Source organism: Aquarana catesbeiana, linkage group LG01 (genome assembly GCF_042186555.1).
Source record: "Aquarana catesbeiana isolate 2022-GZ linkage group LG01, ASM4218655v1, whole genome shotgun sequence".
Lineage (NCBI taxonomy): Eukaryota > Metazoa > Chordata > Amphibia > Anura > Ranidae > Aquarana > Aquarana catesbeiana.
In genome coordinates, this window is record NC_133324.1 from 242,534,751 (window position 1) to 242,562,579 (window position 27,829).

Consider the following 27,829-nt stretch of genomic DNA (forward strand, 5'->3'; position numbering starts at 1 on the left):
TGTTAGGGATGAGCTTGCGTCCACCTTCAGTTCCTTTAGAACGCTTATTGACAAGCTCCAGACTCCAGCAGAGAGTCCGTCTTCACTGAAGGCGTCAGTAAGCACTCCGCAGCAGGCAGAGAGTGAAGACTCTGAGGCTGAGGTCAGATCTACCCGTTCTTCTCTGGAAGAATCAGGGTCAGATACAGAGCCCAGAGATAGAGAATCCACTCGAGGCTCAAGATTTAAGTTATCTGTTGAGGATGTAGATGACTTATTAAAGGCTATCTATACTACCCTTGAATTAAAAGAGGAAGAGGTTCAGTTATCCAAACATGATCTTATGTATAAGGGATTACATAAGAGAAAATCAAGAGTGTTTCCAGTTCATAGTTCTTTGGTTGATACTATTAAACTGGAATGGGATAATCCTGAGAGAAAACCATTCTTCTCTAGTAACCTAAAAAGGAGGTTTCCTTTTGATGAGGACACTGCGCAGCCATGGAATAAGAATCCCAAGTTAGACGCACCTCTTTCAAAAGTTTCAAAAAACTCGGACCTGGCGTTTGATGATATGGGTACGCTTAAGGATCCGATGGACAAGAGGGGGGATATCCTTCTCCACAGAGCCTGGGACTCAGCAGTTGGAAACCTGAAACCAGCTTTGGCTTCCACTTGTGTGGCCAGAAATCTGGAGGTTTGGTTGACTCAGATTCAGTCACATCTGTCAGCAGGTACCTCCAGAGAGCAAATTTTAAAGTCTTTTCCTCTCCTATTTCAGGCAGTGGGTTTTTTGGCAGATTCCTCCGCTGAGACGGTAAGAATGTCAGCCAGGACTTCGGCTCTAGTGAACTCGGCCAGGAGAAGCCTTTGGCTTAAGACCTGGTCAGGGGACTCGGCCTCCAAGTTGCGCCTTTGTGGCCTTCCTTTAACTGGCGATCATTTATTTGGCCCAGGTCTACAGGAGGCACTGGAACGCACGGCTGATAAGAAAAAGGCGTTTCCAGAGAGAAAGAGAGTTCAGACAGCCAGAAAATTTTTTCGTGGCCAAAACAGGCAACAGAGTCCTAGAGAAAAGAACAGCAGGCCGAAAAAGCATTGGACTGGGCACAAAGGCAGAGGCAAAGGGGGAGTGCTATTTAACCCTCCTCAACAGCCCGCCAAGCCGCAGTGACTTGTGTTCCCCGGTGGGAGGGAGATTGAGGGCCTTCATCCCACAGTGGGCAGCAGTCACTCTGAGCCCCTTCGTCCTGGACCTAGTGACCAACGGGTACAGGCTGGAGTTTGTTCACCAACCACCAGAACGTTTGTTGGTCACATTTCCTCCACAAGATCGGGAGAAAGCGAGGGCTCTGGGTCTCCAGATCGGAGACTTATTAGATCAAAAAGTCCTGATTCCTCTTCCTCGAGCGGAGCGGGGCAAGGGATTCTATTCCCATGTATTTGTGGTCAGAAAGCCGGCAGGAAAGTTTCGACTTATCCTGAATCTCCGGACCTTAAACAAGTCCATCAGATACAAGCATTTCCGTATGGAGACGGTTTTTACAATCAAAAACCTACTATACCCAAACTGCTTTATGGCCACGTTGGACTTAAGGGATGCTTATCTTCACATCCCTATCCATCCAGCCTTCCAAAAGTTTTCGAGATTGGCAGTGAAGACGGGTATGGGGACCCGACATTTTCAATTTCAGGCCCTCCCCTTCGGTCTTTCCTCAGCCCCACGCATCTTTACGAAGGTGTTGGGGGAAGCGCTGGCTCCTCTAAGATTAAAGGCAATAACGGTTATCCCTTACTTAGACAACCTCCTGATAGTGGCAAAATCATACCAAAGGCTGTTGGAAGATCTCCAGGTTGTACAGGACTTCTTACAGTCCCTAGGCTGGCTAATAAACAAAGAAAAATCGTCCTTGATTCCGGCCCAGAAAGTAACTTATCTGGGTTACGATTTTTGCTCCGTGAACCAAAGAGTTTTTCTTCCTCAGGAGAAGATTACCAAAGTGTTCCAGACTATGTCAACATTGCAGACCAACCAGTCGGTCTCTCTGAGACAGGTGTCGAGGGCAGTGGGTCTTATGACCTCATGTTTTCCCGCAGTACCATGGGCGAGACTCCGTCAGCGTCCGTTACAAAGGTTTCTTTTAAGAAACTGGGACGGGGACGTAAGGTCCCTGGAGTCAAGGATCTGGCTTCCCAACAGGATAAAAAGAAGCCTGTGGAGGTGGAAAGCTGGTCAGCACCTAGCAGGAGGTCTCCCATGGTCCTTTCCCATTTCCCGAAGGATTACCACGGATGCGAATTCCTGGGGATGGGGGGCCCACCTCAGCAATGCAGTAGCACAAGGAGAGTGGTCCCCAGAGGAGGCAAGGGCCTCATCCAATCAAAGAGAGCTGCTTGCAGTCCAGAGAGCCCTCCAGTCTTTTCAGATGGAGGTCAGGGGTCACAACCTCCAAATCCTGTCAGACAATATAGCGACAGTCGCGTATATCAACAAGCAGGGAGGCACGAGAAGCCGGAGGCTTCAGTCCATTGCCCAGGAGATCCTTTCATGGGCAGAGGGGAATCTAGCCTCCATTTCTGCTGTACACCTGAAGGGGAAAAACAATTGCCTTGCAGATTATCTCAGCCGTCACAGGATAGACCGAGACAACTGGTCCCTTCATCCCGAAGTCTTTGCAGACCTCACCAAGAGATGGGGTTATCCGGTAGCGGATTTGTTCGCAAACCGAAACAACCGCAAGACGGAGATATTCTTTTCCATGAACCCGGCAGACCAAGCCTTGGGGATCGATGCTCTGGCAAACCCGTGGCCTCCAGGCCTATGTTATGCCTTTCCGCCAATCAGGCTGATTCCAGTAGTCCTCCGGAAGTTTCGGCTGGAAGAGACAGATCTGATTCTAATTGCCCCGTTTTGGCCCAAGAGGCCATGGTTTTCCCTGCTTCAGTCTCTGGTTTCAGAGCCTCCGTGGAGTCTTCTGAAAAGGGAAGACCTATTATTGCAGGGTCCAGTATCACACCCTCAGGTGGTTTCCTTAAACTTAACGGCCTGGTATCTGAAGAAAAGATACTGAGCGCCCAAGGGTTCTCTGACAAAGTAGTCAGGACTCTCGTGAATTGCAGGAAGCCAGTTACTAGAGCCATATATTCCAAAGTTTGGAAAAGGTTTAACTCATGGTTATCTGAAAATGATAGATTAGCTCATGATATTCCGTCTATTTTGGAATTTTTCCAAGAGGGTGTCGACAAAGGTCTTTCTGTTAGTACCTTAAAGGTACAGGCGGCAGCTATTAGTGTGTTCCTCCAGTTTTCTCTCCTGGAAAATCCCACTATAGCCAGATTTTTCAAATCTATCTCTAGGGCCAGACCAGTAGTGGTGAGAAGTTGTCCAACGTGGGATCTGTCCCTAGTACTTTAAACTCTGGTAGAATTTCCGTTTGAACCTCTGGAAAGTATGTCAGTTAAGTTACTTACATTAAAAACTGTGTTCCTTATAGCTGTTACCTCAGCTCGTAGGGTAAGTGAGTTGCAGGCCCTATCAGTTAGGGAGCCCTTCCTCACGATTTTTGAGGATCGAGTTGTGTTACGAACCGATCCAGGTTTTTTGCCCAAGGTGGCAAGTACATTCCACCGATCTCAGAACATTGTATTGCCAACCTTTTGTAGTTCGCCACAGGGCGACTTAGAAAGAAAATTTAGTTTCCTAGATGTAAGAAGGATTCTCTTGGTCTATCTTGAGGTCCCGAAGACCTTTAGGAAAACTGATGCCTTGTTTGTCCTCTTTTCTGGAGTTCACAAGGGGAATAGTGCATCTAAAGCCACATTGGCTAGATGGATAAAGCAAGCCATCTTGGAAGCTTACAAAATTAGGGAGGTCCCTACACCTTTTGTTACTGCGCACTCAACTAGAGCCTTGTCTACGTCTTGGGCTGAGAGGGCTGGTGCCTCACCGGAACAAATTTGCAGGGCTGCCACTTGGTCCAGTTACTCGACCTTCATTAAACATTATCGCCTGGATCTCCTATCAGCTCAGGAGCAGGCGTTTGGTCGTAAGGTCCTTCAGGCAGTTGTCCCTCCCTAGACTAGTAAGTTCTGGCTCATCGTCTCATGGGCTGTCCTGGAAGACGCTTGGAGAAAAGCTGAGTTAGACTTACCGGTAACTCCTTTTCTGAGAGTCTTCCAGGACAGCCGGATTCCCACCCGGTATTGTCTGAAGTTATGTGTATTATGCATATGTTTTGCAGGGTCCTACGGTTCTTGAGAATACTGACATGGGCCTGGAGGACCGCCCTTTTATCTGGTGGGGGTGACGTGTTTCCTGTCCTGGTAGGAGGAGCCCAAGGTCTCATGGGCTGTCCTGGAAGACTCTCAGAAAAGGAGTTACCGGTAAGTCTAACTCAGCTTTTTCAAGCAGAACTCCGCTTTAAATCTTAATTTTCAAAAATATGCAGACATTACAACAAAAGAGATAAGCCATATGTCAAAGTATTCCTCAAGATCTTGTGAAGAATAAAATACAATTTATATATTAGGGCAAAACTTTTTTAGTTTTGGATACAGTAGGGAATTGTTAGAACCCATGAAAATTTATTTTGCTTACAAGTAGATATATATTTAGGGACAGCAAAAGTCCTTTTTAGCTAGCTGAAAAAAAAATACAGAAAGCTTGCTTTACACATGGCCCCAATATATAGATCATGTGATAAGTGAGGAGAAACTTTATTAGAAAACGTTATTAGAAAATAAAAATTCAATCTAATCAGCACTCAATTCCATACCAAACGTGATCAAGACTGACCGTCAAATGAGTCTTGATCAGTAGTGGGAGGTGTATTTCCAATGCGTTTTTGTTGCAATTACAGTGTATCCCTCATCAGAGCTGTTTTATTTAACTGGTGTTCCTGAGGCAAGAGGAAATAAAAAGATAAAAAGAAGACATTATTGCAAAATATAGCAAAGTTGCACAATTGGGGAAAACATTTCACAACCAAAGTCTTACTTACAACAATGATGTGGTAGGCAGTATCGGGTGTATTTATCACATCTGGAAAATTGGTACCCATCTTAAAGAGTTCTGTACACATGATCCCTTAGTTAATTATCTCAATTAAGTTCCAGTATACCATACTTCTTCTTGCTATGTGGTTTATGTTACCTGATACATTTTCTATTACTCAACTTCACACATACAGTGAGTAAAGAAAAGAATCACCTCCTCTTTAAAATAATCACATTTTGTTGCTTTGCAGTTTGAAATGAAGAGACACGGTTTTTGTTTTTATCCAGCTGTATTTGCAAAGGCCAAAAAATTTAATTTTAGTCTCATCTGACCACCTTAAACACACCTTGAAGACTCTGAGGCCACATGGAAAAAGGTGTTATGGTCAGATGAGACTAAAATTGAATAATTTGGCCTCAACACCAAACAATATGTCTGGCGGAAATCCAATACAGCTCGTCATCCAAATAACACCATACCTACAGTAAAGCCTCACAAAAATGTTTGATTGCTGTAAAGAAATCATGAGGTCCAAATTTGCTAGTATTTTTCAGCCTGATCTTTTATGGTCATAAGGTTGTTTATCTGTTGGATTTCCTTAATCCTATTAAACTATTGCAATTAGGGATGTACCGAATGGGTTTTTTGGGGCCGAAACCGATACCGAAAATAAATCTTCCTTGATCCCGAAAACCGATACCGAAACAGCACCGAAACCGAAATAGGCTTTTATTTATCTATTACCCAAAAAAATTATTGGATATACAAAATTGTGTTACATTCGTATTCGTTATATTATTTATATTCAACTTAATCATTAATTTTATGAAGAAAAGAATACTACAATCCAGTAATGTCCAAAAGTACTTTAACAAAAAGTAACCCACATAAAATTGGACAGTGGACACAGAAGATAAAAATAAAATAATATAAGACTGCAGTCAGTGCACATTGCACCACCATACCAAACAAAACGGGCATAAAAAAAATAAATAATAATATATAATATTAATAATAATTATTATTTAATATTAATATAATAATAATAATATAAAAATGCCAAAGACTGACTTTTTTATATTTTATTAATTTCCAACTTACATCAGAACTAGTAATTCAGTTCTCTCTCCCTAAGGTTTCAGCTGCTGAATGTGCGATAAGTGTATTTATGTAGCTGCGGGTTACATACATAGTCATACAGTAGACCAAAAAGAAGCAAAAGTACTCTTGCGCACAGGTGTGTTGGCTAGAAAGTCCCAAGGGTTCAAGAAGGACTATGGATTTCGGCCTTGCTGCTCTCAAGGATGGGATTGTCCTGGTGTTAAATGAAAGGAAGGAAAAGAGCGCACCAGCCTAGTGCATTATCCTTGACAGATTTATTAATTAAAAACAAGATAAAAACTACTCACAAAGGTCGAAGAAAAAATTGCATAGTATATGGCACAGAGGCAAATAATCCAGTGGTAGCAGTTTTCCAGGTCCCAGGAAGGAGGCGTACGGACTACTGCTGGCTAACGCGTTTCGAAGGTTACCCTTCTTCATCAGAGCCTTCATACTATGCGATTTTTTTCTTCGACCTTTGTGAGTAGTTTTTATCTTGTTTTTAATTAATAAATTTGTCAAGGATAATGCACTAGGCTGGTGCGCTCTTTTCCTTCTTTTCATACAGTAGACCACACTGTGTTCCGGCCCCGGGTATGGGCGGAGACATCCTGGAACAGTCTGTGTTTATGGAAGTCACCACCCATACCCGGAACACAGTGCGGTACTGTAGTATGTAGATAGCCACAGATACAGAATATACAGTTTTGCACATGCAGCGGGCTGACAGCTTAGGGAGAGACAATGATATAGTTTGGCCCAACAACAGAACAAACTATACATGTAAGTAGTACTTTAAAAAACAACTCTCTCAACTAACCATAATAGAAATATGGCAGAAGGCCGTTATTCTGTTTCACAGTTTCTGTAAATATAACATAGTACAGTGCTATCTGCTATGCTATAATAACATTTTTATTTTATTTTCGTTCAATTTAAATGAGAAGTATAATAGTAGTTTTTTTCCCCAGGGTTCTCTCCCTAAGGTGTCAGCAGCTGGATGTGCGATATAAAAGTGTATGTATGTAGCTGCGGGTTAGATACATACTAGTCATACAGTAGACCGCATTGTGTTCCGGCCCCGGTTATGGGCGGAGACATCCTGGAAGTGGAACACAGACTAGTCTACAGCAGTAGTGCTCAGCCAATCACAGCAAGCAATGTCTGTGTTTATGGAAGTCACCGCCCATACCCTATCATACCATATCCGGAACACAGTGCGGTATAGTACTGTAGTATGTAGACATCCACAGATACAGAACATACAGTTTTGCATTTGCACATGCAGCGAGCTTAGGGAGAGACATAGTTTAACTTTAGGCCAACAGCAACAAACTATGGTACAGTAGTTCAAAAGCTGGAGTTCTCTCTTAAATTGAAGTGCTAAAAACTGTAGAAGAACTACAATGAACAACCAACAAATGGCACAACTAGACAATTGGAACATACTAGGTAGTCAGTCATACTATGTTGTATGTTCCAATTGTCCAATACCAATTCATTTACTTTGTTCAGCATGGTAAATGAATTGGTCTATGCTATGGATTTTTAAATCTATTTCAGTAAAAGTGGCAGATTTTGCTTTAACCACTTCCCGACCGGCTCACGACTATTTACGTCGGCAGAATGGCACGGCTGGGCAAAAGGACGTACCTGTACGTCCTTTTGAATTCCCCGCCGTGCCATTGCGTGCGCGCCGCCGGCAGCGCGCGCGCACGCCGGCCGGGAGCTCCGTGAGTCGGGTCGCGGGTCTCGCGGACTCGATCGCCGCGGGGATACCCGCGATCGCCTCACGGAGCGGATGAACGGGGAGATGCCGTTGTAAACAGCATCTCCCCGTTCTGCCTAGTGACAAGTGTCACTCGATCTCTGCTCCCTGTCATCGGAGCAGAGATCAGTGACGTCACCCACACAGCCCATCCCCCTACAGTTAGTAATCACTCCCTAGGACACACTTAACCCCTCCCCGCCCCCTAGTGGTTAACCCCTTCACTGCCAGTGTCATTTACACAGTAATCAGTGCATTTTTAATTGCACTGATCGCTGTATAAATGACAATGGTCCCAAAAATGTGTCAAAAATGTCCGACATGTCCACCATAACGTCGCAGTCACAATAAAAATCGCTGATCGCCGCCATTACTAGTAAAAAAAAATTTATTAATAAAAATGCCATAAAACTATCCCCTATTTAGTAAACACTATAACGTTTGCGCAAACCAATTAATAAACGCTTATTGCGATTTTTTTTACCAAAAATATGTAGAAGAATACGATCGGCCTAAACTGAAGAAAAAAAATGTTTTTTTTATATATTTTTGGGGGATATTTATTATAGCAAAATGTAAAAAATAATGCATTTTTTTCAAAATTGTCGCTCTTATTTTGTTTATAGCGCAAAAAATAAAAATCGCAGAGGCGATCAAATACCACCAAAAGAAAGCTCTATTTGTGGGGAAAAAAAGGACGTCAATTTTGTTTGGGAGCCACGTCGCACGACCGCGCAATTGTCAGTTAAAGCGACGCAGTGCCGAATCGCAAAAAACGCTCTGGTCAGGAAGGGGGTAAATCCTTCCGGGGCTGAAGTGGTTAACCACCTCAATACAGGGCAGTTTCACCCCCTTCCTGCCCAAGCCATTTCTTAGTTTTCAGCGCTGTCGCACTTCGAATGACAATTGCGCGGTCATGTTACACTGCACCCTAATTTAAATTTTTATCATTTTTTCCACACAAATAGAGCTTTCTTTTGGTGGTATTTGATCACCTCTGCGGTTTTTATTTATTGCGCTATAAACAAAAGAAGAGGGACAATTTTGAAAAAACACAATATTTTTTACTTTTTGCTATAATAAATATCCAAATTTTTTTTTTTTTAAACAAATTTTTTCCTCAGTTTAGGCCGATACGTATTCTTCTACATATTTTTGGTTAAAAAAAATTGCGATAAGCGTATATTGATTGGTTTGTGCAAAAGTTATAGCGTCTACAAAATAGGGGATAGATTTATAGCATTTTTTAAAATTTATTTATTTTTTACTAGTAATGGCGGCGAACTGCGATTTTTTTTTTTATTGTGACTGCGATATTGAGGCGGACATGTCGGACACTTTTGACACATTTTTGGGACCATTCACATTTATACAGCGATCCGTGCTATAAAAATGCATTGATTACTGTATAAATGTGACTGACAGGGAAGGGGTTAACACTAGGGGGCGATCGAGGGGGGTTAATGTGTGTCCTAGGGAGGTGATTCTAACTGTGGGGGGAGGGGACTGACTGAGGGAGGTGACCGATCGGTGTCCCTATGTACAAGGGACACACCATCAGTCTCCTCTCCTCTCTGACAGGATGTGGATCTGTGTTTACATACACAGATCCACGGTCCTGCTCTGTTACCCGGCAATCGCGGGTGCCCGGCGGACATCACGGCTGCCGGGCACGTGCACCGGGTCCCGAGTGACGCAGCGGGCACCGCCGGGGGCGTGCGCACGCCCCCTAGTGGCTCGGGAGGGCGATCACGTCATATGACGTCTGCCCAGAACAAGAGCTGCCTCGTCCCGCCGTCATATGACGGCGGGCGATAGCTTAGTGGTTAAGAACAAAAGCTGTTCAGCTTTCTCACAGGAGAGACAGTTTCTCTTCTCATCAAGAATATGAGATGCTAGACTGAATAGTCTCTCACTCTCTGTACTGGTGCTTGGGGCAGATAAATATCTGCGTGCAATCTGTGCATGCAAGGGAAAACGTTCTTTGTTGATGCGCCAGTACTCAAGTGGATTGTCGCTTCTGGCAATAGGCTGTTCAGCTAAATAAATGTCCAGCTGTTGGGTAGCTGCACTTGTTGTGGCACCGCTATGGATTGGGGTGCATTCATGTAAAATTTCTTCAAACATATCAGATATGGAGGGAGTGTGTTCCTCTTTGCTGAGCTTATTTCTTTTGTTAACTGTTCAAATGGAGATAGAAGAGACAAACTATTTTTAACTAACGTCCACTGATGTGCACTCAGTGTTGCTGGCAGCTTGTAATCTGCAATGTATGCAGCTAAAACATGCTTTTGTTCAAAAAGACTTTGTAGCATATAGTAGGTGCTGTTCCAACGAGTGGCTACATCTTGCTGCAGTCGTTTTGGTGCCATTCCAAACTGCATCTGCAAAGCTTGTAATCTGCAATAAGCAAGCGGAGAATGCTTAAAGTGATCCACAATTTTTCTTCCTTTTGATACGATATCAGATATGGTGCGCTGACTCAGCAATCCTTCATTCACAGCCAGTTGTAGCGTATGTGCCATGCACGGTATGCTTTGAAGTTCACTGTCCTCCATTGCCTTTGCCATGTTCCGCGCATTATCTCGGACAATCAAATGCACTTTAGACTTCTCAATGTGCCAAGTGTCAAGCATGGTTTTTAAAGCATCAGATATTGCTGCTGCAGTATGTGATCCAACAAACTCACGTGCGTTGATTAGGATGTTTTGCAATTGAAATTTGTCATCTATCCACTGCGCTGTCAGGCTGAGCATGCTCGTTGGACTGACATCTGAACTCCAAATGTCGGTAGTAAAACTGATTGCTATGATGTCGGTAGTCATGAACTCCTGAACGTGTTTTCTAACACTGCTAAACAATTCATGTAGACTGGTATCTGCAAAGTAGCGTCTGCTTGGTGGTGAGTAACGCGGCTCAATATGTTGCATGAGCCTACGGAATCCAATGTCCTCCACAACAGTGAATGGCTGGTCGTCTAATGCAATAAATTCCATAATTTTAACTGTAATGGCACGAGCTTTGGGACTGTCACTTGCATATTTTTTTAACCTTTTCAAACTCTGTGGCCACAGATGGTGTTAAGCCTGAGGCACTTTTTGAAAGTGGCGCTGTTGTCTTGTAATCAGAATGCTGAACTGGATGTTTTCAGGTGGTGTATCAAACCTGTTGTTGAAAAATTCCTTGCCACTGTACCCCCTCTTGAAATTTCTGTTGAGCAAAGACTACAGATTGCAAATTTGGGGTCTTTATCAGAAACTTCAAAATATTTCCACACTGCAGACATGGTCCACCTTTGCTGGTAACATAGAATAATATCATAGAATGATTTATAGTGGGAGTGAAATCTGAGGAGGGGCTAAAAAAAGGACAGAACCAATTTAAAAGCTAAACCCCAGGAGGCAGCTTTAAAAAATAAAATGAAAACTAACCAATCCTTCCTTTTTTTTATTTTTTTTTTTTATGGTGCTGCTCTTGGCATGCAAGGTAGTAGTTATGTCTGCACTGTAGTACATCCGACTTGTAGCAAAAAAATATAATTGAACTGAATAAATTTGATTTGAAATGGAATGGATTGCAAATTGCATGTGATTTTATTTTTTTGAGCTATTCTATAGTATACTTCATGCGCCTTGTTGTCATTGAATAAAATTTGTCTCACCGTAGTATTATAAGTTATACGACACTGACATGACAGCAAGCGCATGAATTTTTTATACATGAGAGTACGCAATAAATAATTATTAATAATAATATATTATGTATGCAATATAATACATATTTATTGCATACTGTCATGTTTAAAAAATTAATGCGCTTGCTGTCATGTCAGTACTGTATAACTTTTACTACGCTGTCAAAGTGACACATTCAATAACAGCAAGCGCATGAATTTTATACTGTATACTACAGAATAGCTAAAAAAAAAAATAGCTTGCAATTTGCAATCCATTACATTCCATTTCAGATCATATTTAATCAGTCAGTTCAATTATATAATTTTTTTTGCTACAAGTCAGATCAGATGTACGGCTGTGTAGACACACAGTAATTTTAAATAGTCAGACTCATTACTAGTACTATACTAAAATAATCAAGAAATAAAATGACTAGTTTTGTTTCTGTCAGTTTAAGAAGGCAAAAGCAGCAATGCTCACCGACGAATAGTAATGGTAGCCATCCAGGAGTGACAGTGCCCACTCTTGTACTTGAGTATGCTATGTGCAGCCCTCTATGAAGCCGTCTCTCGCTTCCCAGTACTGTCTCTCGCTTCCCAGTACTGTCTCTCGCTTCCCAGTACTGTCTCTCGCTTCCCAGTACTGTCTCTCGCTTCCCAGTACTGTCTCTCGCTTCCCAGTACTGTCTCTCGCTTCCCAGTACTGTCTCTCGCTTCCCAGTACTGTCTCTCGCTTCCCAGTACTGTCTCTCGCTTCCCAGCAGCGTCTCTCGCTTCCCAGCAGCGTCTCTCGCTTCCCAGCAGCGTCTCTCGCTTCCCAGCAGCGTCTCTCAGGTCCCAGCAGCGTCTCTCAGGTCCCAGCAGCGTCTCACAAGCACGAGGAGCATCCGCAGGGAAGTTGCCAGCGTCTCAGCAGGGAACGTGCTTACGAGTGCGGCGTTGTGGCATCTTAACCACGAGGAACGTGCACGCCGCCCACACAACGAGTGACGTCACCCGCTGGTTCTTCCGCCTCTACTGCGCATGCGCGATCTTTGGCGCCAGTATCGGCAAGAATTCTCTTTCGGCTTTATGCCAAAAGGGCCATTTTCGGCCGATATGTTTCGGTGGCCGAAATTTCGGTGCATTCCTAATTGCTATTTCCTGCAGAAAGCTGTCTGTAACCACATAGATGGATGGCAGACTTTAGCGTTTTAGCAATTCGTTTTTATGTATTTTTAATGAATAAAGGGGTATCCTGTAATAAGTACACCTCTGGGTTCCTGGTTAGAGACTCGCCTATTACCGTTTGTTATACTGAGTGCCTAATTTCTGAAGCTGCGGACATTCCCACAAGCTATGTACCTTCCCAAAAATGACTTGCGTTCAGCCTCAAAACACTTTTAACATTGATTAGTGGTTTGTGGGAACATTAGATGGTATTTTTTCTTATTTTTCTATTTATTTTTTGGGGGATTCTGTATCACCTCATTAGGAGCTTATAGAATCCTTCTGTATATTTACTTGCTATTGAGGCCTTATGAGCAAATAGGAAAATGCATTATTTTTGGATTTGGGTAAACAAAATAATATTTAAGTCCTTTTTCCCATCTCTGTAAGAATGGCAGGTTGTGGGCAGTCCCTTCTTCTACTAGTATGGTATAAAGCAAGCTAGGGGGAGGCCGTCCCTGCTTTGAGAACACAGTGATTATTGCTAGCGGCTGTGACAGCCGCTAGCAATAATCACATGTACAATCTAGCAGGCAGGTTGCATCCAAGCTAATTGATTGATTAACTTGGGTACATTCAGCCTGGCCACACAAAATTCGAATCTTGCCCGTTTCCTGATAAACTTACCCAAGATTCGAACCATCTATGGCTGGCTTAAAGTGGTTTTAAACCCACGAAAAAAAAAAAACCCTGCAAGACAAAGGCATAATGAGCTAGTATGCATAGCATACTAGCTCATTATGAAATACCTTAGATCGAAGCCCCCGCTGCTGTTTTTCCGGCACAACGCTGTGGCTGGCAACACCTCTCACAGAGTTATTTCCGGGTATCGTGGGCTGCAGTGCTGTGACTGGCTGCAGTGACGTCACTCCCGCGATAACGCGCGGCAGCCACTGGTAATGGCACAGCAGCTGAAGAAACGGCAAAAGCGAGCCGTTTCTTCAGTGCACATGTGCCAATGACGTCTGCACATGCTGATACAGTGAATATCTCTTAAACGGTGCAAGTTTAGGAGATGTTCACGGTAACTACAGGTAAGCCTTATTATAGGCTTGCCTGTAGGTAAAAGTGGTGTGTAAGGGTTTACAACCACTTTAAGATGGAGAGCATGGGGCTCGGTGAGGAGAAGAGGGGTTTGGTCGTGAATACAATTTTAGTTAATCCTTTTTTTCAATATTTCAACCTAAATGTAGTAGTGAGATGGGGCAATAGCTTTTACATAATTGAGGGTCTTTGCCTGACTGATTTTATATAAACATGTAGGGATTCTTTATTACTTTTATGGGTATCCCTTATGGAGTTATAGACATTTGAAAACCTCTTTGCTCTATATCAGGGGTCTCCAAACTTTTTAAGCAAAGGGCCAGTTTACTGTCCTTCAGGATTTAGGGGTGCTGGACTGTGGTCAGTGGGAGTAGAAAATGCCCTGGTATCGGTGCCCCATCATTGGTTTGATTTTAGGCCCCTTTCACACTACCACGACTTCAAAGTCGTAATTTCACGGCCGTGATTTTTGCAGCGATTTCAGGGAATGCCTGTGTAACTGTCATCAAAGTGGGCCCAAAGTAGTGCTTATAGTACCATATGAATGGTTGTCATTGGAAATCGTGGGGAACGACTTGTCATGCGACTTTGCAGTCCCAAATCGTAGGAAAAGTCGTACAAGTGTGAAAGGGGCCTTAACCAAAGCTAAATGTCATAATGCATTAAAGTATTGTATTGTATTGTATTGTATTATAACTGTATTGTCTCCCTTTTATATTGTAAAGCGCTGCGTAAACTGTTGGCGCTATATAAATCCTGAATAATAATAATAATAATAATAAGTGTTTGTTCACCAATGCCAGAAGTCTGCCAAGCAAAATAGGCTCTGGTGCATGAGGAGAGCTATGATGTAATCAGTATTGCTGAAACTTGGCTTCATTCCTCACATGACTGGGCTATTAATATTCTTGGCTATGCACTGACTTTCGGAGAGACAGGGTAGAGAAAATTGAGTACTGTCACAATTGCACTAATACGGCTACAACAAATCAAGGAGAGACAGGGTAAAAAGGAAAGGTGGCGGGGTCTGTCTCTATGTGAGAAGTGATCTCAAAGCAAGTGTGAATGAGGACTTAATTGATGCAGAGTGTGATGTGGCTGAAACATTATGGGTGGAACTGCATAGATGTGCGTAGTTCAAAGTTAATATTGGAGTTTGTTATAGACCACCCAATGTTAATGAGGAGGTGGAGACTCAGCTCCTTGCACAGATGGAAAGGGCTGGAGCGGTGATAACAATTTAACTACCTGGAAATTGACTGGAGTAATGGCACTGCTGGATCAGTTAAAGGGCAAAAATTTATAAACCTATTTCAGGACAATTTTATGGTCCAGTTTATTGAGGCTCCAACTAGGAATTATGCTCTGTTGGACCTGGTAATCTCAAACCACGCAGAGCTTATTACTAATGTTCGTATAAAGGAACATCTGGGTAGCAATGACCATAACATGATTTCATTTGATGTTAGGTAAAACTTTAAGAGAGCAAATTTTCCAAGGATGAGGGCTGCTCTCCAGGACTTAGACTGGGAGGGAATATTGGCATTGATAAACACAGAACAGAAATGGGAATTCTTCAAAAAGACTGTTTGTGAACTCACTGCAAAGTATATTCCCATGGGCAATAAGTTTAAAAGGCTAAAAATAAAACCTATGTGGCTCACGGTCAAAGTTAGAAAAAGCTATAAACAATAACAAAAGAGCTTTTAAAAAAATATAAAAATGAAGAAACACCTATTGTCGTTTAAATGTTAGAAATAATATAACAGAATATGTAAAAAGGAAATCAAGGATGCAAAAATTCAAAACGAACGACATATTACAAAAGATGGTAGGACAAACCCCCAAAAATTATATTAATAGTAAAAAGGTCAGGTCTGAGCATGAAGGCCCTTTACAAAATAATCTAGAGTTAGTGACTGGGGACAAGAAGAAAGGCAAATTTATTAAATACATTCTTCAGTTCTGTGTATACAAAGGAGCATGGGGGAGCTCAAGTCCATAATGGGGATGGTATTGACACAGCCCCAAATAATCCACAATGGCTCAAAAGTGATATGGTCCAGAAATATTTAGACAGAATAAAGGTCGATAAAGCACCTGGACCAGATGGATTGGGTACCAGTTCTCAAAAAAGATATTGGGGAACTGGAGAACGTGCAGAGAAGGGCAACCAAACTGATAGGCATGGAGGAGCTCAGCTATGAGGAAAGATTAGAGGAACTGAATTTATTCTCTTGAGAAGAGGAGATTAAGGGGGGGGGGGGTATGATCAACATGTACAAATATATAAGGGGTCCATATAGTGAACTTGGTATTGAGTTATTCGCTTTATGGTCAACACAGAGGACAAGGGGGCACTCTTTACGCCTAGAGAAAAAGAGATTTCCTCTCCAAATACGGAAAGGTTTCTTCACAGTAAGAGCTGTGAAAATGTGGAATAGACTCCCTCCAGAGGTGGTTCTGGCCAGCTCAGTAGATTGCTTTAAGAAAGGCCTGGATTCTTTCCTAAATGCACACAATATACCTGTAACTGGGTACTAACATTTATAGGTAAAGTTGATCCAGGGAAAATCCGATTGCCTCTTGGGGGTCAGGAAGGAATTTTTTCCCCTGCTGTAGCAAATTGGATCATGCTTTGCTGGGGTTTTTCGCCTTCCTCTGGATCAATTGTGGGTATAGGATTGGGTATGTGGGATTGTTTGATATTATTTTTTGTTTATTTATTTTTATGGTTGAACTAGATGGACTTGTGTCTTTTTTTTCAACCTATGTAATTGGAGGAATAGAGCCCCATTGGTGATATCAATGAGAAGAATAGTGCCCCATTGATGGTGTCAATAGGGGAAATGGTGCTCCATCATTAGTGTCAGTTGGTGAAATAATATCCCAAGGACCAGACAAAGGCAAGCAAGAGGCCACATCTGGCCCCTGGGCCACAGTTTGGAGACCACTGCTCTATATTGACGTAAGTGGGGGTTTTTTGGAGTTTTTTTTTTTTTTTTTTAACGTTTTTAACCACTTCCCTACCCGCCCATAGTCATATGACGTCCACAGATGGGATCTCCCATCCTGGGTGGACGTCATATGATGTCCTGGGATTCCCGGCCATCTAGGGGGCGCGCGCGCGCCGTTCCTCGGGACCCGGTGCGTGTGCCCGGCGGCCACGATGTCCGCCGGGCACCCGCGATTGCCCGTTAACCGGGCCGGCATGTGGATCTGTGTGTGTAAACACACAGATCCACAGCCTGTCAGCTCTGAGGAGAGCGATCTGTGTTCCCAGAACGGAGGAACACAGATCGGTTTCCTCCCCTAATGCGTCCCCTCCCCCTTCAGTTAGAATCATTCCCTAGGAAACATATTAACCCCTCCCCGCCCCCTAGTGGTTAACCCCTTCACTGCCTGTCACATTTACACAGTAATCAATGCAATTTTATAGCATTGATCGCTGTATAAATGTGATTGGTCCCAAAAATGTGTCAAAAGTGTCCGATGTGTCCGCCATAATGTCGCAGTCACCAAAAAAAATCGCGATCGCCGCTAAAAAAAATAAAAAAATATTTTTTTTTTAAAAATGCCGTAAATCTATCCTGTATTTTGTAGACGCTATAACTTTTGCGCAAACCAATCAATATACGGTTATTGCGATTTTTTTTTTTACCAAAAATATGTAGAAGATATTTATTATAGCAAAAAGTAAAAAATATTGTGTTTTTTTCAAAATTGTCGCTCTTCTTTTGTTTATAGCGCAAAAAATAAAAACCGCAGAGGCGATCAAATACCACCAAAAAAAAGCTCTATTTGTGGTGAAAAAAAGGACGTCAATTTCTTTTGGGTACAACGTCGCACGACCGCGCAATTGACGTTTAAAGTGCGACAGCGCTGAAAACTAAAAATTGGCCTGGGAAGGAAGGGGGTGAAATTGCCCGGTATTGAACCGGTTAAAAGATCCAGGTTTTCTTTGCTGTTTTTGTACAATTGTGATTCCCCTTTACTTACATCTTACCTCAGAAACAACAGCAGAAAGTGAGAGGAAATGTCTCAAAAATGAAGGGAAAATACCTTTTTAGACAATTTCCACTGGACCATTTGCCCTTCATTCCTGTTCAGTGATTACTGGAAATCTGGATTTCCTATCACTTTCTGTCAATAGGACAAATAGAGATGATGGGTCTTTCCAAATAGTACAAAAATAGCAGTAAAAACATGAGGGGTTTTAACACTTCCATATTCAAAACAATATCTCCAAAACAAAAAAAGCATTAAAATACATTTTAATAAAAATACCATTGTTTCTGTTAAAAGTGATCAAACAAGATCTGTATGTGCCGATATATGAAGAAATAATGTTCTTGAGTCTTTAGTGGTTCTGTCTCAATCGTATACCAAAGCATTCCCACACACACTAAAATGCCTTGATCCGTAAAGCGCATGTATTTTCTTGCATATATTGATCAAGTGCATTGAATGTGACCACAGCTTGTCATTGCACAGGGGAATTTTTTTCATACAGCCAACTTTACCCACAAGTGCAATCTCTGTTCAGTGACAAACATGTTGTCTGAGGAGCTACACAAGTATGAGAAAAAGAAAGCCCTCCACTGGAGTATGATGGAAAGTGAAATGTCATGCAGCACATCCTTCTCAGTGCCCAAAAGGTTGACCCCTTACAGATAAATGGGCACTTCATCTTGTGATCTGAAAGTGGCAAGATCACAAAGTAAATTAACTTGCTCAACTAAGATTAGGGAGACTGTTGCTGTCCTGAGTGCAAAGGTAGTGGAGGGGATTGGCATGGACTTGAATGGAACACTCCCGTATTGCAGGAGCAACAATCTATTCAAGTCTGTGTTGGATTAGTGCTTGGGTATGGGCAGCCTGGCATTAGAATTATTAGCGGACAGCAGGGAGGATGGGGATGAATATCTGTGAGGAGAGGGTATGGTTGTTGGAGGAGGTAAGTATGGACTTGCTCAAGTCCCATAATTAGATTAGGGATGTTAACTAACTTTGCCACACAGAAAATGCATAATTCTGGTTTACACTGTCATGCCAGGAAACATAGGGGAAATTTCATACGTGGTAGCTTTTATCTGTTTTCAAAGCATTTCCACATTTTCTAGATTTAGCTGGCTTGATAGGAGCCTTGTTTTCCAAATAAGGAAATCTACATTACCAATACATCTGCTTCTCTTTAGGATGAACAACTTTGTAGGTTTACAGTGTCCTGCTGCTGTACTACACACACATTGAATTCAAACTTCATTTTTCTTGGGAATAAAAGAAAAATGTGGATCTTATTTGCTTCATGAATTTTCCAAATGTTATTTTACTGATTCTAAAAGATCAGTGTTCCAGCTGGTTCTAATAATGTGTACCAAGAATATTTATAAAAAATGTTTCATTCACACCAAGCATTACAGAATTGTTACCATATAGATTACAGACCAAGCTGCACAGTCTTGCTGAACCACTATTCATACACTCATCCAAATCAGAAAAGCACATATACTTTGACATCTGTGGACTGATTATTGTGCTCTTCCCCCATTTACCATTAAAGAAGCATCTTCCTACTGCTGCTACTGCCTGGAGGAGTGACATGGAGTCTTAATTTATGGAGTTTTCCTACTTCTCATCTTCAGTCACCTGGTCACCTTTTGGACGCCTGAAAGCAGCTGAGTTTGTGAGTTCCTGAGACCTTTCCTTGTACCCTGAACTATATTGCCTTATGCAATATGTTTGATTCTAGACTGGATTGAAAGATGCAAAATCTGGTGCAGCTTTCTCTCTCTGTTTCCAGTGTTTTTTATTATTATTTTTTATTTTTGTCAAAGCTTAATTGAACAAGCTGAAGTTAGAAGATGATTGGCTACTAGTACAGTTGCACCAGATTTTGCAGCCCAGTTTTAGTAAATCAGCCCCAGAGAGTCCAGTCCTGCTGTACCACTTGCCCCCACCTCACACTTCAACAGTTCTGGCGTTGCCTGTAGCATGCCTCCTGAATCCCTGTGGGAGAACTGTCATTGCCTTTATTCATCAGGGAGACTTTCTCTTGCACCTTGAGTATTCACCAAGATGCTGTTCCATCTGCTAGCCTTACTGCGATCTCAGTGCTCGAGTTTTTCTTCCCCAGGAAAAACTGCAAATGTTCTGATTTTAGTTTCTGATTCTTTAGTCTTGGAGTCACCTGACTCCTAGCTTCGGCATAAGAGTCCTCAGACTGATGATGGCCTCCTCCGAGGCAGTCCCAATTGCCCAGTTCCACGTCAGTCTTGTACAACACAAAATTCTGCCATTGTGAGGCAGGTCAGTTCAGTCTTTGAACAGACTGATTCGACTGGCACTGAGAAGCAGGTTGTCCCTGGCTTTGATGGCTGAGAAACCTGTTATGGCATTGGTAAAGTTCTTTTTATGGTCGCCTAGAAGATCCTCACGAGGGATATCAGGCTGGGAAGGAATCCTGGGCACTTTGCCTGTGCAGGGGTCATGGATGTCGGAGGAATTTCATCTTCCAGTCAACATTCTGGAGCTTAAGGCAATTTGATTGTCCCTGCAACGTTGGGCATTACGGTTGGAGGGTCATCTGAATCCGGATTCAACCATTAGGTATATGAACCATTAGGGAAGTACAAGGAGTTTTGTTGCAGCAAAAGGGGTAGAGCAGATCCTGTCCGGGGCAGAACTTTATGTTCTAGTCTTTTCTGCCATTTACTTACTAGGCATGGACAGTCAGCATGCAGACTTCCTCAGTCAGCAGTGCCTGGACCTGGATTGTTGTCCCTAAACCCGGAAGTGTTGCAAGACTTATGTCACAGTTGGGTGGGCATCAGATGTGGTCTTCCTGACCTCCAGATTCAGCAACTAACTGAACAGGTTTGTCTACAGGTACAAGTATGCTCTAGCGGAAGTAGAAGCTCTTTTTTTCTCTGGGGATCAGTGCACCCTGATCTATGCCTTCCCTTAAAACTTTCCTCATCTGCTTTGCAGGATCAAGATAGAGGGCATTCCTGTGATCCTTATAGCTTCAAACTAGCCCAAGTAACTGTGGTACTCCAACCGGATAAGACTTCAGGCAGACCTTCTGCAATCTATAACCAGCTTTTCTGGTTCTTCTGTCTCATAGACCAACTGACCACCCTACTTCGTGGTTGCTGGCATTATTTTCATGGCTGTTGATGTCCAGGTTCTGAGAGACAAGGACATCTCTGAATCTATGTGGGATGAATACTTTCCTTTTCACAGATGGGTCTGGACCAGCATTTGGTGCTTGGTACTCTCAAGGGTCAGGTCTCAACACTTGTGATCTTGTTACAGAGACTAGAGACAAGATGCTATTGAGATCCAAAACTTCCTTCCCACCTATGGCCATACATTATACAATTTTCCTTTTTTATATTTATCAAAATCATATAATCGGTGACGGCTGGTGCTCAAAATTTTTTGGGGGGCGCAAACAAACTGAAAAATACTGAAAAAAAAATCATCATATGCAGCCTCTGTGCCCATCATATGTAGCGCCTTTGCCCATCATATGCAGCCTGTGTGCCCGTCATATGCAGCCTGTGCCCATAATATGCAACTTCTGTGCCCATCTTATACAGCCTCTGTTACCCCCCCCCCCCCCACCTCGCCGTCTGACCGGCACACACTTACCCCATCCTGGTGGTGGCGGGTCAGGCGACGGCTTTTGCATCCTCCATCGTTCTCTGTCCTCCTGTGTGTGCGTCTCCTCTTCCTTCAGCGTTCAATCAGAGCACCTCTGGCTTCAGCCAATCAGGAGACGGGTATTAGACTTGTGCCTCCTGATGGGCTGAGAAGCGGTTCAGTGTTAGCAAAGCGAATGAATATTTGCTTTTCCAACACACCTGGGTTCACCTTTTTTGAAGCCTATTAAATCCCATAACCCCCCCACCCCCCCCGCTGCAATTCAGGCACCCGGTGTCCGAAAAGGGGCCGGACGCCTGAATAGGGGGTGGCTACAGCGGCCATGGATAGATTCATCAATATGTATGTGTCACCGGAGCAAAAAAAACTTTTCCTTTAATTGCCCATTTAAACCCTGTTAGAGTTGCTGCATTCAAAAAAAACATTCAGTGAAATGGACTAAAAATAGTAGTAAATGTGTGTGAGTGCGCTACTCTTCTAACATACACCACTCATAATTTTACATCTCTATCCTATTACTGTGCAATATTAAGAAAAATCCTCCCAAGAGTAGCGCACTCACACACATTTACTACTATGGATAGATTCATGCTATGCCTGAATCTATCTATTTTACATAGAGGGGGTGGCTGGAGAGAGGGGGCGGCGCCCGTGCACCCTTAATGGGTGCACCGCCACTGCATATAATATGAGGTCAAGCCTAAACACTTTCAATTTGTATGCAATCGGGCAGACTCCTGCACTACATAGTTGAAGGTAAAGCTAAAGAAAATTGTATAATGTATGGCCAGCTTTGGTTTCGGCTTTTCACCTCAACCAGGACATTGTCCTTCCATCCCTCTGTCTGGCTCCAGTTCTTCAGAAGGGGATCTCCCTCCCTTGCAGGGATGTAGTTTGGGCTGGGAGAGTTTACCATGCAGTCACTGCGTCTTTCAAAATATACTGACTCTCTGTCATTTCTGATGCTCCCTGTTAACCAGCTTCTCATTTCACCAGTTCATGTTGGCTCAGAAAGACCATTCAATCTTATAGGCTTAAGGATAAGGAGCTACCCCCTATTGTGTCAAGGCACCAGATCTGTAAGTACCTTTTTGGGCTTTTCAGCATCAGACTACGGTTTCTCAGATTTGCAAGACTGCTACATAGTCTTCAATCACAGGTCCTCCAGGACTTAACAGGTTTATGTTCAGGCTTCTGATGCCAGCTTTAGGCATAAGGTCCTTCATGTGACTCCTTGAGCTGCAGCCAGTCCCCAGTTCTGTTATTTTTTTTGTGGGCCTGATCGCTTTTTGTTTGCTGTTTGTCCTGACAGTACAAGACTTGTGTCCTCACTGTAAAATAATTTTTATGAATTCTATTGAGGTACAAAGGTCTTGCCCTTCAGTGTTCATGATCATCCTCCTGGTACTGCTTTTCCAAACAATTAAAGTGTTTGTAACCTAAAAAAAAAATCAGATTAAACAGCACAGTGCTTGTGCTGTTTAATCTGCCCCTCTCTAAACTGTAAAAAAAAACCTAGCTGATCTTGCCACTTCCTGCCCTCCCCCCTATAAACTGACCACAGTTTTCGTGCCTCCGTGATCCGCAGCCCTGCTCTGTCCTTCTCTCCCCCCCTTGCTGCCTGTCAGCTCCTGTGTCTGTGTGAGCCGTCTCCGCCCCCCCCCCCCCCCTCCTGCTGCTATTCGTAGTACATAAAAATTTACAAAATGACACTGGCAGTCCCACTCCTCTATCCGGCGATAACTCAGTGTAAGTGTTTATATCTATGCCTCTAAATGCCTTTTTTTTTCCAGGTATCTTCAGGCTGGTCACGTGGCTCCCATCTGCTTTCCTACTCCGATTCAGGGCTACAGTGGGAGGTCCTGAGTGGCCAGCATGGCGGTCACGTGACTCCCGGCTGCTCTCCTGCTACAATCCAGGGCTACAGTGGGGAGGTGCCGAGTGGCCAGCACGGTGGTCACATGACTCCCAGCTGCTCTCCTAAAACGATCCAGGGCTACAGTGGGAGGTACCGAGCGGCCAGCATGGAGTTCACGTGACTCTTGGCCACTCTCCTACTACAATCAAGGGCTACAGTGGGAGGTGCCGAGTGGCCAGCACGGTTGTCACGTGACTCCTGGCCGCTCTCCTACTACGATCCAGGGCTACAATGGGAGGTGCCGAGTGGCCAAAACAGCGGTCATGTGACTCCTGGCTGCTCTCCTACATCTGATCCAGGGCTACAGTGGGAGGTGCCCAGTTGCAAACGCGGCGTTGACTTGACTGCCGGTGTTCTGACATATACTGTCCTCCTATCGGATAGTGTCCGCTCCGTACTGCGCAGGCGCAGAGCTTGCGCAGTACGGAGCAGAAGGAGATGCCGAAAGTGTCCGAAGTTGATCAGCTGACCATCAGCTGTACACGGCGATTCGGCACTTCTTAGCGATGGCTGTGTAAGAGGGCCCCTCGCGGGCTCGCTTCGCTCGCCACGCTTCGGGCACGGCCTTGCTGCGCTCGGCAACTATTAATTCTCACTCTATGTCCACTTGGATAGTAGAGAATGAACCTGGACATAGGGTGAGAATAAAAGCGCAGGCGCCGTGTACAGCTGATGATCAGCTGTTAAACTTCGGAGACTTTCGGCGTCTCGTTTGTCCTCCGTACTGCGCCTGCGCAGTACAGGGAGGACACCATATGATAGGGGACTGTATTTGACAAGACACCGGCCGCTCTCCTCCGATCCAGGGCTACAGTGGGAGGTGCCGAGTGGCCAGCACAGCGGTCACGTGACATCCTGGCTGAAGTCAGATGGAGATTTCGGCCCCTCCCACTGTAGCCCTGGATCGTAGTAACAGAGCGACCGGGAGTCATGTGACCAGCCTGAAGATGACTGGAAAAAAAAGGTATTTTAGATGGATAGATTTAAATAAACACTTATACTGTGAGTTATCGCTGGATAAAGGAGATGGACTGCCAGTGAAATTAAAGCGTTTGCCAAAGTAACAGCCAATTTAAGGCATGCTGGCAGGAGAAGCAGTTATCTTGGGCTGGCCTTTTTTTTTTTTTGTTTAGTGTCTGATTTTTCCTGTTGTGGCAGTATAACTCAACAGTACAAGTCTTCTTGTGTTTACAATACACTACTAGAATTTTTTTTTATTTTACAGTAAGCATAAAACTCCTATTTTTAATAAGTATAATATAGTCACTCTGGCGAATGATACTTTTGTTTGGTTGCTAAAGATTTTTCTTATGCATTTGGCATCCCCACTCTGTTATAAAGTATGTACTGCAAGCTCGTTATTCTAAGAGTTCCTATTTTAAATGTTAGTCTTATTGCTTTTTTTTATCGTATTTTTTTCCAAAGGGACTGCAGGTTGGAGATGAAATTACCGCATTCGGTTCAGTAAACTCGAAAAACTTCCAGAATTTACAGAATATTGCCACTGTAGTTCAGCACAGCGAGGGGGTAAGTTCACATGTTAAACCTCTCACATTACTTGTAGCAATAGAGATATATATATATATATATATATATATATATATATATATATATATATATATATATATATATATATATTATCTATTATACATTTTTTCTTTCTCTTTTTTTTTTTTTTTTAAACCAGAAATTAAAGCCCGGGTGTGTACTTTGTAAATGGTAAATGTGACAGATTTCTAGTGCACTGTTTCTTTTTTTTTTTTTTTTTGTATTTTTTTTTTTTTTTTTTTTTTAATGATATGTAAATAGTTTATTTAGTGCAATTTAGAAGAGCAGAGATAACTTTATTTACACTACATACTAACAATATGGGTCACTAAGTGGGCACAATAGAGTAGAGTAATACAATGGCAAAACAGGGGGAGTTCTCAAGAGCCTGCATCTACAACAATAATTCTTTGAAGTATATGTTTGCCATTGGCATTTGGACAGCAATCGTAACAGTTACTTCAGCAATGGTGCCCATGGCTAGAGTGGTGCTTCATTTTGGAAGTATGGCTGGCAGAGCTGAATCCTCCCTTGTGGTGATAATGTTGATGATGTACACCATGGTGGCCTCCCGAGTGATGCTTTCCTCCAATACTGGAGTGCTCAACAGATATATTCACATGGCCTTTACCAGCCAATCTATGTTCCTCTCCCTCCAGCATCTTCTTATACGTGGCAATCTCAATATCCAAAGCCAGTTTGACATTCATCAGTTCCTGGTATTCTCTTAGTTGGCGAGCCATGTCCTACTTGCCCTTCTGTAGGGCAGCCTCTAATTCAGCTAGCTTATGTTTGGCATCTTTGATAGCGGCTTCACCTTGTTCTTCAGCTTCATTAATGGCGGCTTCCAGTGGAGCACGCTGAGATTTAGCACACTCAATCTCCCCTTTAAGCCTCTGAATTGTCTGAGTGAGCTCAGCGATTTCATTTCTACTATTCTGTAGATCGTTTCCATTCCTGCCAGCTGCCAAGCGAAGCTCTTCAAACCACTCAGGCAGGTTCAATGGGACAGCAGGACCCAACATAAATCCCCCCACGGCGGACACGGGGGATTATGAACAGACTCAGGTATTAGGTGAGCCCACAATAAGCGCATGAGCTGTATATGGTAGAAGGTACTGTAGGCAAGCAGCATCAATGGATAACATAGGAGTAATCCTGGATTAGATGATTGAACCTTAGGATTTTAGGTTAAGGTGATGCTAGGCACAGTAAGGTATGGCAGCCTCATCTTGGGAATGGCGATCCATCCATGCAGCTCAGCGCTAGAGTCCGTACAAGCTCGACTAGTGCACTGTTTCTGATTTTGTTTTTTTTTACTACCTAAGCTGGCCATACATGCAGTTTTTTTTTTTTTTTTCCTGCTGGCTGAACAGAAAAAATGGACAGCTTCCTCCATCTAGGCTAAACTGTGAGGATGGACAAATCTCCTGCTATGGCCATTGTGTTCTTACAGACAGCACTGCAGGTGCTGAAATCAGATTTTTCACTTAAAAGGATGTTAGGTGCAGGTGCCGAAAGGACCACCCACGGATAGGATTTTGGCTGGTTCATGAGAGAGAGTGGCCAGCTTTATTCTCACCTGGCCCTGTTCACTTTTTCAAATGTTATTGCTCTTCCAAGTGAAGGGGAAGGTGGTCATTACACAAATGTGCCCTTATACAGACCGTGTATACAGAATGGCTTGTTGGTATCACCATCACCTAATTGTCACGGAGATGTGCAACAGATAGGAAAATGTGAGGACTATTGTTAGTCCAGCTCACAATACACAAGAATCCGAGAAAATGAGAGGACACAGAATCATGTAAACAATACCATTATAAAAGTCTGAGATCATTTTAAAAGCATATGCGAAGCATCTTTGACATGTTTGTATTGCTATAAAAACAAAAGATCTCAATACAGAATGCTTAGTATTGGATGGAATCTTGTTTATTAGGCCATGGCCGTTATTGTAGAATTCCAACAGGAGGCAGAACTGCCAGTGGGGGACCCAAAAAGAGCAGGAACGGGGCTGCTCTGTGCAAACCAATGCACAGAGGAGGTAAGTATAACATGTTCATTATTCCAAAAAAAAAAAAAGGGTTTAGAATCACTTTACACTTCATGTTCAGTGTATGTTATTCTTGGTTTATTTCTTCCCACCCACAGTCTGTTTTACTAAAGTTTCCTAGTACAGTGCCCTGGGGGATACTTTAATAAATCAACCACCACCTCCAAACACCCCCCTGAGAGCCAGTAGTTGATACTTTATGTGGCTGCTAACTCTCAATCCTGCTGTCATTGATAACTCTGATCCCCATTGATGACTGGGAAGCAGTCCGAGTGTCAGCTATGACATATTGATCACATGCATCCTGGAGCCTTCATTGAAAAAAAAAAAATAGGAACATTTTAGTCTGCAGAGGAGGATTGCCGGGTTGAGGTCACTCATTCATTTTCATTGTAATTGTCCTGTATTAAGAAAAAATTCTAATTAAACAATGTGCAAATGGTTTTGAGTAAACAGGTCTTTTGTTTTGTTATTAATCTTGAATGTTGTATTTCCAGAGACCCTTAAGTGTGACAGTAATCCGGGATGGAAAGTCTGTTCATTTAGGATTAACCCCACAGCGATGGAGTGGAAAAGGACTTTTAGGGTATGTTTTGGGAAAATAGTTTACACCTATAGATTATTGATCTAACAAGCTACATCCAATGCCTTTGTGACTTTAAAATGTAGAAGACATTCTGTTTACCCCTTATATTTGCATGCGCCTTAAAAAAAATCAATAAACGGACCCCTTTTCCTCGTGTTTTTTAAAAAAATCTACATGCTGTTTAGAAGTGGATTGCTAATGCTTGTAGTGCTGCTCTAAGCAAAAAAGAAAGTGTGTATATATAGTCCCGCTGATGCTCAGGAATGGGGTGCTGGTGAAA

At 43.0% G+C, this 27,829-nt stretch overlaps 1 protein-coding gene and 1 pseudogene across 1 annotated transcript in view; one reads left to right on the forward strand and one right to left on the reverse strand.

Moving 5' to 3' along the window:
- The window catches only part of PSMD9 (proteasome 26S subunit, non-ATPase 9), a 46,404-nt gene that overhangs the window by 8,416 nt on the left and 10,159 nt on the right, over positions 1 to 27,829 (forward strand). Inside the window, exons 4-5 of the mRNA XM_073626793.1 lie at positions 24,785 to 24,886; positions 27,461 to 27,549. Of these exons, the coding sequence (XP_073482894.1) occupies positions 24,785 to 24,886; positions 27,461 to 27,549 (191 nt within the window). The remainder of the gene's footprint in view (positions 1 to 24,784; positions 24,887 to 27,460; positions 27,550 to 27,829) is intronic.
- LOC141140040 (keratin, type II cytoskeletal cochleal-like) lies at positions 25,119 to 26,052 on the reverse strand (annotated as a pseudogene).